We start from the raw sequence: 17,253 nt of genomic DNA, 5'->3' as shown, positions 1-17,253 counted from the left end.
CCACGATCCGGAGCAAACAGCAAGGTTTATTACTGCGCAGCAGGTTCAATGCCAGACTGAACACCATGAACAGGGCTGCAAGAACTTTTAAAAGTTCCCACCACCATCCCATAATGTACATCGAAAGCATCATACATACATCACTTGTGACAGGGTAAAACGTCAGAAAAGGGGAAGGGGCAAGGGGCATTAGCATACAGGTAAACAGGAGGTAAACAGGATTAACATAAGGTAACAATGCACGATGTCCCAGAACATTGTTAAGCAAGTACCAGTAAGTATCTGGGAGGGGATCCTTGAGTACCTGGCCGGGGGGGGGGGGGGACAATGGGTCCAGGTGTGAGTATTGCCTCTGGCTTTGGAGGGTTGGGAATGGCAGGAGATGGTACCTGAATGGATTATGGATATGCAGAGGAGCACCACCCTGGCTACCTGACCTCTTGCTTAAAGGATTATGGCTGTTCCCTGCATCCCTGAGAGCCCTTGGCCAGAGTAGCAAAAGGGGGTTTCATTTAGAAATAAAGATACACTGTATTCATTCATAAAGAAATATGGTTACATAGAGTCTCAGGCAACAGAGAAAGGGTAGGAAAGGGAGCCTTTATTACACAGGGCTTGATCTTGAGGGGGTTCGTGTTGGTGCGATACTAGAGTGGTGTTGTAGGATCAAATGGGGTCCCCTTGAGGGCATTTGTGCCAATCTTGATTCCCAAATGAAGCCTCGTTTGGGTGCCCCCCCCATAAAATTCCCTAACAGTGACCACCCAGGTTTTTCTATTGGTGAGACAGCAAAGAAACTAAAAACCGTAATACATAACAACATAAAAAATATCTGTTGTCAATGCCAACATACCATCGCTTCCAATGAAGCTACATGCAGACTCTTTATAGCAGGGGTGGCCAACTTCCAAGAGTTAAAAACTGGCAGTGATTGATCTACCCCCTTTTGGGGGTTCAGGTTGAGGTTGTTGAGCTTTTTTTTAGGAAGGAAAGCCATCCATGTTTTAGCGGGTTCAGGTCAAAGTTTAGCTTTATTTAGGAAGGAAAGCCCTGTTTTGGGGTCTTCAGGGCAAAGATGTAGAGCTTTTTTTAGGGGAGCCAAAGTTGCTGAGCTTCTTTGGGGGGAGCCAGTGATCTACCACAGACGTCCAGTGATCTATTAGTAGATCATGATCTACCTGTTGGACATGCCTGCTTTATAGCAATAAAGGGGTGCTGGCCCTTTAAGGCTGAAAGAGAAAACTGAGACATCCATGCCCACCCTTTCTAACACACATCTTTTAAGATCACATCACACAGTGGCTGCCCAAACAGCTTGGATGATAAAAGACACAAAGGAGGGAGGACAATTGGGAAAGATATAACACCATTGCATTCCCATGCCTTCCAAGCCTCCTTATGCAAAACCACCCAGTTAAAACGGAACTCCTTTCACACCTCATTATCGCTGGAGGTTTCATTAAACTGATAAAGATCCCCCCTCCCCAAGGACAAGAGTAAAAGCTGTGGTGCCGACCATTTGCTACCTGAAACAAGGAAACAAATTGTATCTTAAATACTGGCACAGGAGCTTTGGAAGGCTCGCCCTGTCCAGCCTCCTCTCTTTGCGCGCGCGAGAGAGAGACTTCAATCCTTCAGCAGCCAGCTTCAAGTTCTCTCTCTCTCTCTCTCTCTCTCTCTCTCTCTCTCTCTCTCTCTCTCTCTCTCTCTCTCTCTCTCTCTCTCTCTCTCTCTCTCTCTCTCTCTCTCTTCCCCCCTCCCTCCCACCGCGATCCCTGGGAGGAACATCAGAGTGAGTGTGGTGTTTTACGTACAGTGTTTTAATCCACACCCCAGCTCTTCCAATTCTGGTTCTCCATTCCCCCCTCCTTGTTTGCTCTAGTAAGAGCAGCAGCAGAATGAGCTGAACGAGCGAAGGCTGTGGGGAGGCAGCCCGGGCGAGCTCCAGCAGGAGAGTGTTGCGCTCTCTCCCCTCCTCTCCCTCGCTGTGTCCTTTTGCTTCTAGAGAGGGGCAGCTGCCAGCTGGCTTCTAGAGTAGGGCAGCTGCCCTAACTTGCCCCATGGTGGGTACGCCCTTGACCCATAGGCCCAACTAGTTTAATGTTGTCTACATTGGCAACGGCTCAGCCATGTGCAGAAACGTATTGGGTGCTCTGGAATTAAGGAGTCCTTTTAGAAGGAAACAGTGGGGTGCTTGTGGCTGATAGAGGGTGGCCCCTTTACTTTTATAAATTCTAGCAATTCTAGAAGTATGTTTTCCGCCTTGGTCAGACCCCGACTGGAGTCCTGCATCCAGTTCTGGGCACTACAATTTAAGCAGGATGTTGACAAACTGGAACGTGTGCAGAGGAGGGCGGCCAAGATAATAAAGGAATTGATAAAGGGTGTTATTATGTACTGAGCAGAATCCTAGAATATTAGGATCCGGAATGCAGCAGTCTGATTAATAATAATAATAATAATAATAATAATAATAATAATAATAATAATAATAATAATAATTTATTATTTATACCCCGCCCATCTGGCTGGGCTTCCCCTGCCACTCTGTGCGGCTTCCAACAAACATTAAAATACATCAAATATCACAGATTAAAAACTTCCCTAAACAGGGCTGCCTTTAGGTATTTTCTAAATGTCAGGTAGTTTATCTCTCTGACCTCTGATGGGAGGGTGTTCCACAGGGTGGGTGCCACTACTGAGAAGGCCCTCTGCCTGGTTTCCTGTAGCTTTGCTTCTCGCAGTGAGGGAACCGCCAGAAGGCCCTCAGTGCTGGACCTCAGTGTCCTGGCAGAACGATGGGGGTAGAGACGCTCCTTCAGGTATACTGGACCGAGGCCGTTTAGGGCTTTAAAGGTCAGCACCAACACTTTGAATTGTGCTCGGAAACATGCTGGGAGCCAATGTAGGTCTTTCAAGACCGGTGTTATGTGGTCTCGGCGGCTGCTCCCAGTTACCAGTCTAGCTGCTGCATTCTGGATTAGTTGTAGTTTCCGAGTCACCTTCAAGGGTAGCCCCACGTAGAGAGCATTGCAGTAGTCCAAGCGGGAGATAACTAGAGAATGCACCACTCTTGCTAGACAGTCTGCAGGCAGGTAGGGTCTCAGCCTGCGAACCAGATGGAACTGATAGACAGCTGCCCTGGACACAGAATTGACCTGCACCTCCATGGACAGCTGTGAGTCCAAAATTACTTCCAGGCTGCGCACCTGGTCTTTCATGGGCACAATTACCCCGTTTAGATTGGTCCGCAGGAGGCACCCAATCCAGCTCCAGGTGGAAGTGAATCAGCAACCTGATTGGCCTGCAGGAGCAGCCAATCAGGCTCCTGGATGAAGTGAGTCAGCAACCTGATTGGCCTGCAGGAGCAGCCAATCAGGCTTCTGGCAGAAGTGAATCTGCAACCTACAGGAGCAGCCCTGAAGTAGCCAATCACACTAGGCCCATTGTGTAAATAATGTATATATAGCAGACATTTTGGGGAAAGAGCTATTCTTCTCTTGCTACCACAAGCTGAATAAAGAGCATGAAATTCATTTTCAACTCCAAGTGTATTTCAAAGGGATTCCTTATGAGGAATGATTGAAGGAGCTGAGTATGTTTAGCCAGGATAAGAAGAGATGGAGAGGAGATATGATAGCCATCTTCAAATATATGAAGGGAGGGAGCAAGCTTGTTTTCTCCTGCTCTGGAGGGTAGGACCCGAACCAATGGCTTCAAGTTACAAGAAAGGAGATTCTGACTCAACATCAGTGAGAACTTTCGGACAGTAAGAGCTGTTGGACAGTGGAACGGTCTCTCTCGGGACTCAGGTTGTGGACTTTCTTTCCTTGGAGGTTCTTAAGCAGATGTTGAATGACAATCTATCATGGATGTTTGAGGTGAGATTCCTGCATTGCAGGGGGTTGGACAAGATGACTCTTGGGATCCCTTCGAACTCTACAATTCTATGATTCTATGAATTCTAGGCTAGAGTATATGAGTATATGAAGAGTGCCTCTGAGTATATGAAGAGTGCCTCTCTCATGCATACTTTTTAAAAGATAATCAAAATGACAAGTCTGCCTAAGGATGCACAGATGTATACAGTACACAAAACATATTTGAAATTCAAAATCACTCATGCCTGGCTACATACAGAGTAGGTTGGCTGTAAATAAGGCTGCAAACACACAATGCATTTAAAGAATCATGTGAACTGTAGTTTGTTAAAGGTGCTAGGAATTGTAGCTTTGTGAAGGGTAAACTAGAGTTCCTAGGATTCTTTGTGGGGTGAGCTTTATACAGTATATATTCTGCGTACACAGCCTGAGAAATTAGAGGTTTTGTTCTGTGAAAGGCATCACTGTTTAAAGTGGTATCATACTACTGTAAATGCAGAATGCAGATGGGGTCTGTGACTCAACAAAAAACGCAATGGTGGTAGGCAACATTTGGTAATTGTGAGGAACAAATACGAAAGGAAAAACACCAGCTTGACAGTGTAGAAAGAGTTTTGATGCTTATATGTGTTGCAATTTTTTAAAGTAGAGAGTAACATAAGCATGGGATGCGGGTGGCGCTGTGTTCTAAACCACTGAGTCTAGGGCTTGCCATTCGGAAGGTTGGCGGTTCTAATCCCTGCGACGGGGTGACCTCCCGTTGCTCGGTCCCAGCTCCTGTCCACCTAGCAGTTCAAAAGCACGTCAAAGTGCAAGTAGATAAATAGGTACCGCTCGAGCAGGAAGATAAACGATGTTTCCGTGTGCTGCTCTGGTTCGCTAGAAGCGGCTTAGTCATGCTCGCCACATGACCCAGAAGCTGTACGCCGGCTCCCTCGGCCAGTAAAGCAAGATTAACGCTGCAACCCCAGTGTCGTCCGCAAGTGGACCTAATGGTCAGGGGTCCCTTTACCTTTACCTAACGTAAGCATACAGACATGAAAACACAGTGACGCACGCAGAAAGACCACTGGCCAATGAATTTAAAACCTAAATGTTGACAGTGAATTGGAGAAAGGAGGATGAGGACAACAAGAAAGAAAGTAATCTGTCTGTAATCACCTAGTATCAAAATGTATTAAATTGGACTTCTCCAAGCTGCTACAGAAGCCTCAATTTTTGCCCATTAAGTAACTTTCAAGTGGTACTTGATATTTTGTCATCTGTACATCAATCCTCAATTCTACCTGTGACTTTATTATGGCTGAAAATGGTTCCCAATTATTTCACTTAAGTAAAAGACATTCAAGTTAGGTGCAAAGCCTCTTCAGGTAAGAGGCTTTTAAGCAGTACAGTCATACTAGGACATAATGAATCTCCTTCCCTTTTAATTATGGTCTGCAATGATGAGCTTATATGTGTGTCAAGGTCTGTAAACCAGAGAAGCAAAAATAGCTGCATTTATGTAAGCTGATTTTGTTCCATTAACAAGCGCAGAATCTTCTTAATTTCAAGGAGTTACTGACTCGGCAATTTGCAGATCAAGAATGACAGATTATTGTTTTCTCAAATCCTCACTCAGCCATGGTGCTCACTGGATAGCCTTGGGTCAGTCACTACTTCTCCACCTAGCCTACCTCACAGGGCTGCTGTGGGGATTAAATAAAGATGGGGCGGACCATGTACACCCTTGAGCTCCTTTGAGAAAGAGGTGGGGTGTCAATAAATACATTGTTTTCCCAGTTATTTATAATTATACTACAATCTTAAACAGGCATATTCTATTTAACGGCATTTCATTTCTGATACATGTTAGATTGGAAACAGTCAAGAAATGGCCACACTGCTTTCATTTCAAACATTAAGGCAAATTATTTCACATTCAAAGTGCGAAGTCAGTTTTTAAATTTAGCATTCAAAATTTGCAGGTACAAGCTCGGCAGAGTGAATGGGATTAAGAAGGATGAATACTTGTTTGAATGTAATTTGTTTTGTTTATTTGGAAAAATTAATAAAAAATTATTGTAAAAAAACAAAATTTGCAGGTACAAGTTTGGAATGCTGCCAGGTTTTGAAATATTTGCAAACGTTTCAGCTCTATCGGGGTCAGTTGGGGCTCCCCTCCCCGGTACTTCATATTGATTGATGCTCGATCTATAACCCATTCACCTTCAGAGGAGGAAACAGCTGCTTCTGGAGCGTCTCATGAAAAACACATGTTAATTTGTTTTCTGTCAATTGATCCTTTTATAGCAAGTGGTAAACAGAGAGTCCTCCCACCCAACCTCCCGGCAAATATGTGGTTCTTGACATCCTGCCTGGAGGTTGGTTTGGTGTAACATTCTGTCATGCCATAGCCTGTGCAGTGCGACAATGCCTTAGAAAAAGTAATGACCTGGAATTCTTGATCCAGACAATGTGATGGAGAGGCCAGGCTGTGTGCGCTCCACAATTTTATGTTTGTATGAATTTTGCAAATGCAAAATCCGGCATTGTTTGCAAAATTCAATTCCACTCAGCTTAAAACAGTAGGTTGTTTTTAAAGTTCAGTCATTAGTAGAAATGGGCAGGTCTTTCTCTTTTTTTCCAGTCTTATGTTTAGTAGTCCACATCTCAAAAATCTGTTTGTGATAGTATATTTTTTAAAGTCATTTTGCAACTTCACCTACATTTTAGTGTGCATTTGTCCTATTACACACATTTTTGTGTACAATCTTGCCTAATATACACATTTTTGCAAAACATTCCCTCCTAATAGAATGTATTTCCCCAATATAATGAAACCGATGATTAAAGGCAGCCCTTTAAAGGGCTGAAGGCAGCCCTGTTTAGGGAAGCTTTTAATGTTTAATAGATTATTGCATTTTAATGTTCTGTTCTGTTGGAAGCCACCCAGAGTGGCTGGGGAGACTCAGCCAGATCATAGAATCATAGAATCATAGAGTTGGAAGAGACCACAAGGGCCAGCCAGTCCAACCCCCTGCCAAGCAGGAAACACCATCAAAGCATTCCTGACAGATGGCTGTCAAGCCTCTGCTTAAAGACCTCCAAAGAAGGAGACTCCACCACACTCCTTGGCAGCAAATTCCACTGCCGAACAGCTCTTACTGTCAGGAAGTTCTTCCTAATGTTTAGGTGGAATTTTCTTTCTTGTAGTTTGAATCCGTTGCTCCGTGTCCGCTTCTCTGGAGCAGCAGAAAACAATCTTTCTCCCTCCTCTATATGACATCCTTTTATATATTTGAACATGGCTATCATATCACCCCTTAACCTTCTCTTCTCCAGGCTAAACATACCCAGCTCCCTAAGCCGTTCCTCATAAGGCATCGTTTCCAGGCCTTTGACCATTTTGGTTGCCCTCTTCTGGACACGTTCCAGCTTGTCAATATCCTTCTTGAACTGTGGTGCCCAGAACTGGACACAGTACTCCAGGTGAGGTCTGACCAGAGCAGAATACAGTGGTACTATTACTTCCCTTGATCTAGATGCTATACTCCTATTGATGCAGCCCAGAATTGCATTGGCTTTTTTAGCTGCTGCATCACACTGCTGACTCATGTCAAGTTTGTGGTCAACCAAGACTCCTAGATCCTTTTCACATGTACTGCTCTCAAGCCAGGTGTCTCCCATCCTATATTTGTGCCTTTCATTTTTTTCTGCCCAAGTGTAGTACTTTACATTTCTCCTTGTTAAAATTCATCTTGTTTGCTTTGGCCCAGTTGTCTAATCTGTTAAGGTCATTCTGAAGTGTGATCCTGTCCTCTGGGGTGTTAGCCACCCCTCCCAATTTGGTGTCATCTGCAAACTTGCTCAGGATTCCCTCAAGCCCATCATCCAAGTCATTGATAAAGATGTTGAACAAGACTGGGCCCAAGACAGAACCCTGTGGCACCCCACTAGTCACTACTCTCCAGGATGAGGAGGAGCCATTGATGAGCACCCTTTGGGTTCGGTCAGTAAGCCAGTTACAAATCCACTGAATGGTAGCATTGTCTAGCCCACATTTTACCAGCTTCTTTACAAGAATATCATGGGGCACCTTGTCAAAGGCCTTGCTGAAATCAAGATAGGCTACATCCACAGCGTTCCCTTCATCTACCAGGCTTGTAATTCTGTCAAAAAATGAGATCAGATTAGTCTGACATGACTTATTTTTCAGGAACCCATGCTGACTTTTAGTGATCACAGAGTTTCTTTCTAGGTGCTCACAGACTGTTTGCTTAATGATCTGCTCTAGAATCTTTCCTGGTATTGATGTCAGGCTGACTGGGCGGTAATTGTTTGGGTCCTCTCTTTTCCCCTTTTTGAAAATAGGGACAACATTTGCCCTCCTCCAGTCTGCTGGAACTTCGCCTGTTCTCCAGGAATGGGTGGGGTATAAATAATAAATTATTATTATTATTATTATTATTAAAGATGTGGATGAGGATTGTGCAGGAGATCTCCCTAATGTACTGTGTCTCCAGTCCCTACCATTAGGCAGAGTGGGGCAGCAGATCTTAGGTGCCAGGAAAAGACAGCAAATTGTTAGTTGCAGTATGTAGCATCTGCTTTGCATGTCGGAGGTCCCAGGTTCCACCCCCAGAATCCCCAGGTAAAGCTGGGAAAGACTCACTGTCTGAAACCTGGAGAGCTGCTGCCAGTCAATGTTGATGCCCTTCAAACGATGTTGGACAACAATGTTGATGCCCTTCAAACGATGTTAGACATCAGCCTCTGCTAGCCAGGCCTCTGGTTGAAGGTGACGGGAATTGTAGTCCCAACAACATCGAGAGGGCACCATGTTGGCTACCCCTGATGCATATAATTCTACACCCCTGTATTTTTGTAACAGGTACAGAGAGAGTTGTTTGTGATATTTATGTATTTATTTTGGTCTGTTGATATAGAGTCATACCTCGGTTTAAGTATTTTCAGTTTAAGTACTCCATGGACCTGTCTGGAACGGATTAATCCACTTTCCATTACTTTCAACGGGAAAGTTTGCTTCAGGTTAAGTACGCTTCAGGTTAAGTACAGACTTCCGGAACCAATTACACTCATACCTTGGGTTAAGTACACTTCAGGTTGAGTACTCCGCGGACCCGTTTGGAACAGATTAATCCACTTTCCATTACTTTCAATGGGAAAGTTCGCTTCAGGTTAAGTACAGACTTCCGGAACCAATTGTGTTTGTAAACCGAGGTACCACTGTATTGCATCTTGAGTTAGAGATAGGGTGGACCCCAGGCAGCAAAATGTCTTGGACCAGCCCTGCGCCATGTGAATTAATCATAGGGTGGGGGCGGACTGGATTTTCCCCTTTGGGTACCAAAATGCCCTTTTGAGCAAGCATGGGAGATTGTATTCTCTGTACCTGGTAGCACAACGCCAGACACTCTTAACTTTGCTAGTTCCTGGCAAGTGTGGGCTATGTTTTTTGTTTTTTTCCCCCTGTAGTGGTCACCCTTCTGCACTGGGTTGTCTTGCAGCTTTTGAAATGAACAGGAAGGAAGATCAAATGAGACCCACAGCACAGGAAGAGGTGAGTAGCATTTTTTAATTTATTTAAAAAAGAATGAGACGGAAAGAAAGCAGCTCAACTGAAACAGCAGCAGCGACAGCAATACAGAGACAAGGAAATCCGTAGTTATCTGTGTGGCTCAGTCTTCTTTATAATTCTACTTTCCTTGAACCGAGGGGCGTTCAAAAGAGGCTAAAATTCGTCTTTGCCTTATGCAAACTGCAAAATGTTCGGAAGGAATCCTAATAGATAGAAGGTCTTATTGGAAACGGCACGTACTCTTTCGATTCAGGCCATCAAGACAAGTGCATTCAAGTTACCCAGGAAGTATCCTGGTTCTGACAAGGTAACTTTGAAGCAGGTTGCAGCGGCCTTTGTTGGCAGGCTCAAAATGTGGCATCTGCCTTAACAGAAAACCCCAGGGAGTCTGCAAGAAATGGAGGCATTAAAAAAACATATTTATGAATTTATAAGAGTACAAAATACAGAACTGAAGAATAAAAAAGAAAAAATTGAAAGAAAAGGAAGGGGGAAAAGGAAAAAAATTACATCAATCCATAATTCTATTCCACCGACTTCCCTTCCATCCTTCCATGGCTTCCTAAAGTTTCCCATTCCTGCTGCATTTGTGGAGAAGGTAAGGGTGTGATTAATTTTCATAGGATTGGGATGGGTTCTTGCCAATTTATTAAGGGGAAAAGAAGGAAAAATCCTTCTCGGGTCCTTGGTTGAGGTTCATTCTTACGTTTCCCTGAAAGTTGCACTTAAGAGATGCAACCTCCAGCTTCTCATGCAGGGATTATAAATGTTGAAACTTGTTCTATAAGCAGCAGACCTAAGAATGTACTTGTGTATTGTTGCATTTTTTCATTTAAACGTTGCTTGCTTTGGGTTTGTTTTTACACTGACCTTTTCTTCCATCCCTCCTACACCTCTTCCCCCATAGCTGTCTATTTATACCCAGGTTTTCCCAAAGTGGTTGATGCAACGCCAAATTTAGGGCAGTGCTGTCACTTCCCTCGCACAGAGCGCTGAGCTGGGGGGGTGCAAAATTGAGGAGATCCATAATTGAGAAGATCCATTTGGGGTCACCAAATTTTGGCCTTGCACAGGGTGCCATATTATGAAAGATTACCAAAGGCTGCCCCTGGGTTAATGGATCTGTGCAGGGGGTGAATAAAGACAATGGGGTCAAAAGGGCAATTGGAAAGAGCCTGGGGTGGAAAATAAATTTATAAGGTATGGTGGGATTTTTTTTATGCGTTTCAGATTGTTTTAAATGTTATTTAAATGTTGTAGCCCTCCTTGGGGCCTTATGGTGAAGGGCAGGTAATAAACAAACAGAAAGACAGAAAGACAGAAAGACAGAAAGACAGAAAGACAGAAAGACAGAAAGACAGACAGACAGACAGACAGACAGACAGACAGACAGACAGACAGACAATATTTATGCACTTCCCTTGCCAGTGAGGAACCTCTGAATTCCATCTCATTAGAAAAGATAAAATGCATGGTATCATTATTGAGGGAATATTTGTTTTACTTCCTTCTTTTTTACATTTTATGATTCACAGTAATCACAGTGATGGATGAGTTTGAGTTTGGATTTGATATCCTGCTTTATCATTACCCGAAAGAGTCTCAAAGCGGCTAACATTCTCCTTTCCCTTCCTCCCCCACAACAAACACTCTGTGAGGTGAGTGGGGCTGAGAGACTTCAAAGAAGTGTGAGTAGCCCAAGGTCACCTAGCAGCTGCATGTGGAGGAGCGGAGATGCGAACCCGGTTCCCCAGATTACGAGTCTACCGCTCTTAACCACTACACCACACTGGATGATTAACAAATGTTGATTATATATTGATATTTTTTTCACTTTATTTCATTTACACGCCTAAGAATTTGGGTTGGGGGACTACTCAAGATTTATTAGCTTAATAAGCTGATCAAGGAGTCGGTAAATTCCAGGGGTCATTACTCCAACCCTGTGTAATGCAGGAATCTGTGTTGTTTTAATTTGTGTAAGCCACATTGACTCCCAGTCTGCGGAGTATATAAATAAATATAATAATAACAGCAGCCACTACTTACCACTGGCAAACCACCACTGAAAAGGCCCTGTCACAGTTGGTATTGGGGAAGGCACTCTTATTTTTATTTTATTTATGATTTTCAGATTTATACATTTCAATAATTTTACAGCCATTTTAGCATTTCAAAACTTGACTTCCTTCCCCCTCTTTTTGCGGTTCCTTGAATTTATTTTTAATATCTTCTGCATATCCAAATTAACTTAATTTGTTCACTCTTCTAGGTACTTAGATTGCAAGCCATTCACGAAGAGTCGGACATGGCTAAACGACTAAACAACAACAAATGTTAGTACTAACACCTTGAATTTGTCCTAGTAGTTCACTGGCATCCACAATTCTAGTTCTCACCCTTTGTGAGAAGCGATTCCCCACACAGCTCCTGCTCTGTTGAACCCCTCTGCATAAACTGTGTAAAGAAATCAGGGGACATGTCAGGGTAGTTGCCAAAGGAGCCACTTTCCAAATGCAGCCTGCCACATTGGAGACGCCTGTTCTTAGCCACCTTTTGCAGAGCCATCCACACAGCCAGTTGCAATTATGAATTGAGTCTGAGATATGTAAAAACAAAGTTAAACTGTAGTTTCCCTGAATGAGTAATAGGAACAAATTATATATAGAACCTATAGAAAGACACACACATTTCTGTGTTTTAAGAATAAGTCTGGATGAGTAAGTCAAAATTTTGCTCTCTTGCTGCTGCTGCTGCTGCTGCTATTTGTTTAGTCACTTGATATGCCTTTCCAGGGTTCTAAAACTAGGGTCTTCTCCTACTCTTCCCGAAGATGCCACGGATTGAACCAGGAGCCTTCTTCATTCAAAGCAGATGCTGTTCTGTAGGGGGCAGGGGCTCCCTTGAACTAGATAGTCGGGAGCACATAATGAGGCATAATGGGGTTCAAAGCCTGGACAGCTCAGTCGGTTAGAGTGTGGTGCTGATAACGCCAAGGTTGCAAGTTCGATCCCCGTATGGGGCAGCTGCAGATTCCTTCATTGCAGGGGATTGGACTAGATGATCCTCAAGGTCCCTTCCAGCTCTACAATTTTTTTTATTCCCAACCCCCTCTGATTTTTTTATTTTTATTTTTTTGAGGGGGCTGGCATTTAAAGGGAAAAATCTGTTGGTGAGAGAGATTGCCCAACAACCACTTTCCCCCTCAACCCATTTTCTCATCACTGGGCTGGATGCAGGGTGGGGCTGATAATGTGAACTGCTGGACTTAGATGGGACCTTCTCCAAAGGGGGCAGCCTTAATCCAAATAGGGCACAGGGGATGTAATCAGGCAGGTTAATCACATGCCAACAAATCCAGCAACATCAAACTACTTTGCAGGAAAGTTCAGTTGCATTTCCAAGCCAGTGGCATTTATAAGAAAGTGTTGAGGGTGTCTGATTATTTAGTTAGGTGATGCCTTGAACGGCATAATCTATTCTCATTTCACAGGCCAATCACACGAACATTTGAAGGAATTATTTATAAGTGGATAAATTATAAGGAATTATATGGGCAGCGTCCGTAGCAGGTAATTCAGCCGAGTCAAGTGTGATAGGTTCCTGAGTCATAAACTAGGAAGGATGCCAGCCTTGTGCATCCATAGCAGACTCCCTGCAGGTTAGGAAAGCGTATATATTATTCAAGCTATGTGTCTCTGAATGACTCAGCTATGCAACTTGTAAAATGCCATTATGAGCCGAAGCTGGATTACTCTGTATTTACTGTATTTTCTTTTTAACCCTGCCTTTCCCTCCATCTGAAACTGAAGACAGTTTAAAAAAAGGAAAAAAAAGATAATATCAGATTTAAAATAAATTAAAATAAAAAACAAACAAACTAGGAACACTAAGCAAACAAAAACCAACAGCAGTTATCATTGTATCTTCCCTGTTCCTTGAAAAGTCTTTGGTTTGTACCCAATGCTAATACTACTCAGAGCAGACTCCATCCACCTAACTACTATTGCCAAATCCCCCCATTTAATACAGATTTAGTTAAATAAATGTAGAATTTAAATAATTGGTTATAGGTGATGGAATAATTAAATTAATAACTGGATATTAGAATATGCTGAATAAATTGCTAAAGATGTATTATAATGAAATTCAGAAGGAAGGGACCGAAGGAAGTCACATGATGTTAAGGAAAATTAGGTTTATATAAGAAATGTTTGTATATGTTTTTGTGTGTGTTGTATTCTTTTTGTTTCTGTTTCTTATAAAATGAATAAATATTATTATTATTAAAAACAAATTCCCCCCATTTAATACAGATTTAGCCTTTCTGAGGGAAATCTGATAAGTGGGGGAAACCCAGTTGCAATGATCCGCTTGTGATACTTCCGTGATCCAATTGCAATATCAAACCATTGTCTGAAGGTACCCAGTCCACTTCTGCTTTCTTTCTTTCTGTCTCTCTATCAATCACTTGCAAACTATGGCCTCCCTCTCTTCTCCATCAGAACCATGGAGAAAGGCTAGCCCAGGGAATCTCCCCAAGCAGCATGGACAGAGCAGGGTGAAGTAGAATCTCTCACCTGCATCCCCCACGCGGCGCAGGTGCTCGTTCAGGTGCTCCAGAGCAAACCCCCGATGGATGGTAAGTGGGCAGTCAGTCCTGCTAGGCTAAGTACGGTAAGCAGAAACCCCTTTCCCCCAAATTTGGAGGAATTTATTTCCCCTCCTCCTGCTCATTATTTTTGAGGAGGGTTTTGCTCACCAACCCGATGATAGAAAAAGACTTGATTTCTGTACCTCCAACATCCTGGGGGGTCCATGCCTGTGTGAACGATGACATGGATTCAGGTTGGTCCCCCTAAACTGCAACAAAAATCTGCGTATTCCAACAAGAGCCAGTACTGACACCACTGATTTGCGCTTTGGGGATTCTGAAGAGTTTCTGCACAATTGTAGTGCTAGTGGTGGGTACTAGCCTGCCCAGCAGGGCCGTCTTAAGCATATCGGGCGCCGTGGTGCCAAGATCACTCCGGCGCCCCCCACCCCACTCAGTTTCCCAACGTGGCTGTCTGGCGGGTGCAGCGCACAGCGTGGCTACAGCGGGCGCAGCCGCACGGTGCCCACCTGGCGGCCCAGCGCCACCCAGCCTTGCCTTAGAGCCAGCCCTGCTGCCCAGTGTGGTACTGTATAGTGGTTAGCGAGTTGGACCTGGGAGACCAGGGCTCAGATCCCCACTCAGCCTCACCTACTCACAGGGTTGTTGCGGGGATTAAATGAGGAGGAGGACCATGAGCTACTTGGGCAGGGAAAAGGTAGGATGTAAACACAATAAATATATAAATAATTTAAGGTGTTTGCTTCCTGTTCTAATTCCTCTTCCAACTTCTTACTCTGCAGAGCTGATGGTGCAAAAACATATGGAGACTCTGCAGAGCTGGTGTGGCACAAGCACAGGAGGGGCCTCCTTGGAGAGGCTGACTGATCTCCTCCTGGTGGAAGGGCTGACCGATCTCCAGCAGAAGCAACATGATTTTGTACAGATTGAAACAATCAAAGGCATGAGGAACGTCTCCAAGAAGATTCCCTTGGAGAAACTCTTCCTGCCTTTGTCCAAATTTACCATCCCCCCGCGAATTTTGGTGACCATTGGAGTTGCCGGCATTGGCAAGAGCACTTTGGTCAAGCTGTTTGTCCACACCTGGGCAAAGGGAGAGATTGGCAAGGATTTTACGTTTGTCTTGCCTCTCACCTTCCGGGAACTGAATGCTTACGACAAGCTCTCTGCAGAGAAGCTGATCCGGCTGGCAACCCCCCAGTTAGCTGAGCCGAGCTTTCTCTCCATCGACACGGCCAAGACTCTCCTCATCCTGGATGGTCTGGATCAGTTTAAAACTCTGCTGGATTTCTCCAATGCCGTCGTTTGCACAGACCTCCGAAAGGAGGTCCAGGTGGATAACTTGATCACCAACATCATCCGAGGCAATCTGTTGCAAGAGGTTTCTGTCTGGATCACCTCGCGGCCAACGGCAACCACGCAGATCCCGGGCGGTCTTGTGGACCGGATGACTGAAGTGCAGGGTTTTGGAGATGCAGAGATCAAAGACCATTTAGATCACATGTTTGCTGAGAACCAGGGCTTATCCGATGGTGTGTTGCGGCATCTCAAGGCAAGCAGGTCTTTGTACATCCTGTGCACAGTGCCAGCTTTCTGCCAGACGTGTGGGTCCTCCATGGGGTACTTTCTAAGGAGCGCCGATCAATCTCCAGAAGCATTGACTGCTCCTAAAACTTTGTCGGAAATCTATTCCTGTTACTTTAAAATGGCGCTGTGTAGCGACTGGCCAGGGAAACAGAAGGAAGCCCTCAAAATAGACCAGCTGCTGAACAATGGCAAGAAAATGATGAACTGCCTAGGCCGCTTGGCATTTTACAGCCTAATCAAGAGGAAATACATGTTCCATGAGCAGGACATGAAAGCCTATGGCGTAGACCTCTCTTCTCTCCAAGTTAGCTTGTGCAATAGGCTCTTGCTTAAGGAAGAGACTCCATTTTCCACCATTTACTACTTCCCCCACTTAACATTTCAAGAATTCCTGGCAGCCACCTATTATTACACTGCTGCAAAGCGGGCTCTTTTTGACCTCTTTGTGGAGAGTGGCATGTCCTGGCCAAAGTTTGGCTTCCTCAACCACTTTAAAAACGCCCTCCAAAGATCTCTGCAGTCTGAGGACGGGCACCTGGACGTCTTTGTGCGCTTCCTCTCAGGCCTCCTCGCCCCACAGGTGAACAAAGTCCTGTCCGATTGGTTCTTGGCGAGGGACGAGCACCACGGTTACCGGAGTCACGTGGTTGGCCTCCTGCAGAACCTCCTGGGAGCAGACCAAGCCGTCTCCTGTGGGTCCATCAACCTCATGCGGTGTTTACATGAGATTCAGCATGTGGACGTTGTCGCGAGCCTCGAAGAGGCAATGAAGAGCGAGGCCCTGGCTGGGATGTTGACGCCGGTCAACTGCTCTGCCTTGGCTTATCTCCTGCAGACCTCGGAGGTTTGTGTGGAAGAGGCAAACCTCTCCAACTGCCTCACCTACCATGCTTTCCAGAGCCTTCTCTCTCAGCTCCTCTACTGCAATAATCTCAGGTAGGTCGAAGTGCTTGATGGGAGACAGGACTCGCCAGGACAGGGAGGAGAGGGTGGAGGTGGGGAGTACCTCTAGTCCTCTACGTAGGTGTTGCTGGACTGCAGCTGAAAGCCATGCTGGTTGAAGGATGAAGTTCAGCCTCTCTGAATACGGAGGGGGAGGCCCATAGAAAACAAATAAGGATGGCGGCTCAAAAAACAGGTTGACTAGGAATGTGATTGAATTCAGATGGAAATGGAAAGATAACAGAAATCACTGGGTTAAAGGTGGCAAAAAGTCCAGAGGTAGCGCTATTACGATGAGGTGGAAGGTTCATCAGCTATGAAGGACTTGCTCACAAATTTATTGACAGCTGCACAAAGTATCATAGCTAGGAAGTGGAAGGGGCAAGCAGAATATAAAATGGAAGAATGGTATAAAGAAGTGTGGGATATAGCTATTAATGATAAATTAACACGTGCCATTATGGTAAGACGGGGAATATGCAAGAGAAATTATTCTGAGGAGATATGGAAGGTGTTTGTAGAATTTGTACTATTAAAATGGAAAGGGGTCAAACCATTGCAAGAGGTGTTGAAATTTTGGGAAGTTGGATAGTTATAATGGAATGGTCTCGGTGGTGGGGTGCACATTTTTATTCTTATTTATTTAT

At 44.5% G+C, this 17,253-nt stretch overlaps 1 protein-coding gene across 2 annotated transcripts in view; it reads left to right on the top strand.

The window, feature by feature from the left end:
- The first annotated feature begins 9,363 nt into the window (after window positions 1-9,363).
- The window catches only part of NLRC3 (NLR family CARD domain containing 3), a 34,293-nt gene continuing 26,403 nt past the window's right edge, over window positions 9,364-17,253 (top strand). Inside the window, exons 1-5 of one of the 2 annotated variants that reach the window (XM_035131354.2) lie at window positions 9,364-10,060; window positions 10,998-11,120; window positions 11,735-11,798; window positions 13,968-14,104; window positions 14,860-16,600. In XM_035131354.2, the coding sequence (XP_034987245.1) occupies window positions 14,098-14,104; window positions 14,860-16,600 (1,748 nt within the window). In that variant the 5' untranslated portion in view covers window positions 9,364-10,060; window positions 10,998-11,120; window positions 11,735-11,798; window positions 13,968-14,097. The remainder of the gene's footprint in view (window positions 10,061-10,997; window positions 11,121-11,734; window positions 11,799-13,967; window positions 14,105-14,859; window positions 16,601-17,253) is intronic. The other variant, XM_035131356.2, reaches the window with a different exon arrangement.

Source organism: Zootoca vivipara, chromosome 14, assembly GCF_963506605.1.
Source record: "Zootoca vivipara chromosome 14, rZooViv1.1, whole genome shotgun sequence".
In the NCBI taxonomy this organism is placed as follows: domain Eukaryota; kingdom Metazoa; phylum Chordata; class Lepidosauria; order Squamata; family Lacertidae; genus Zootoca; species Zootoca vivipara.
This window is presented reverse-complemented; position numbering and strand designations above follow the sequence as displayed.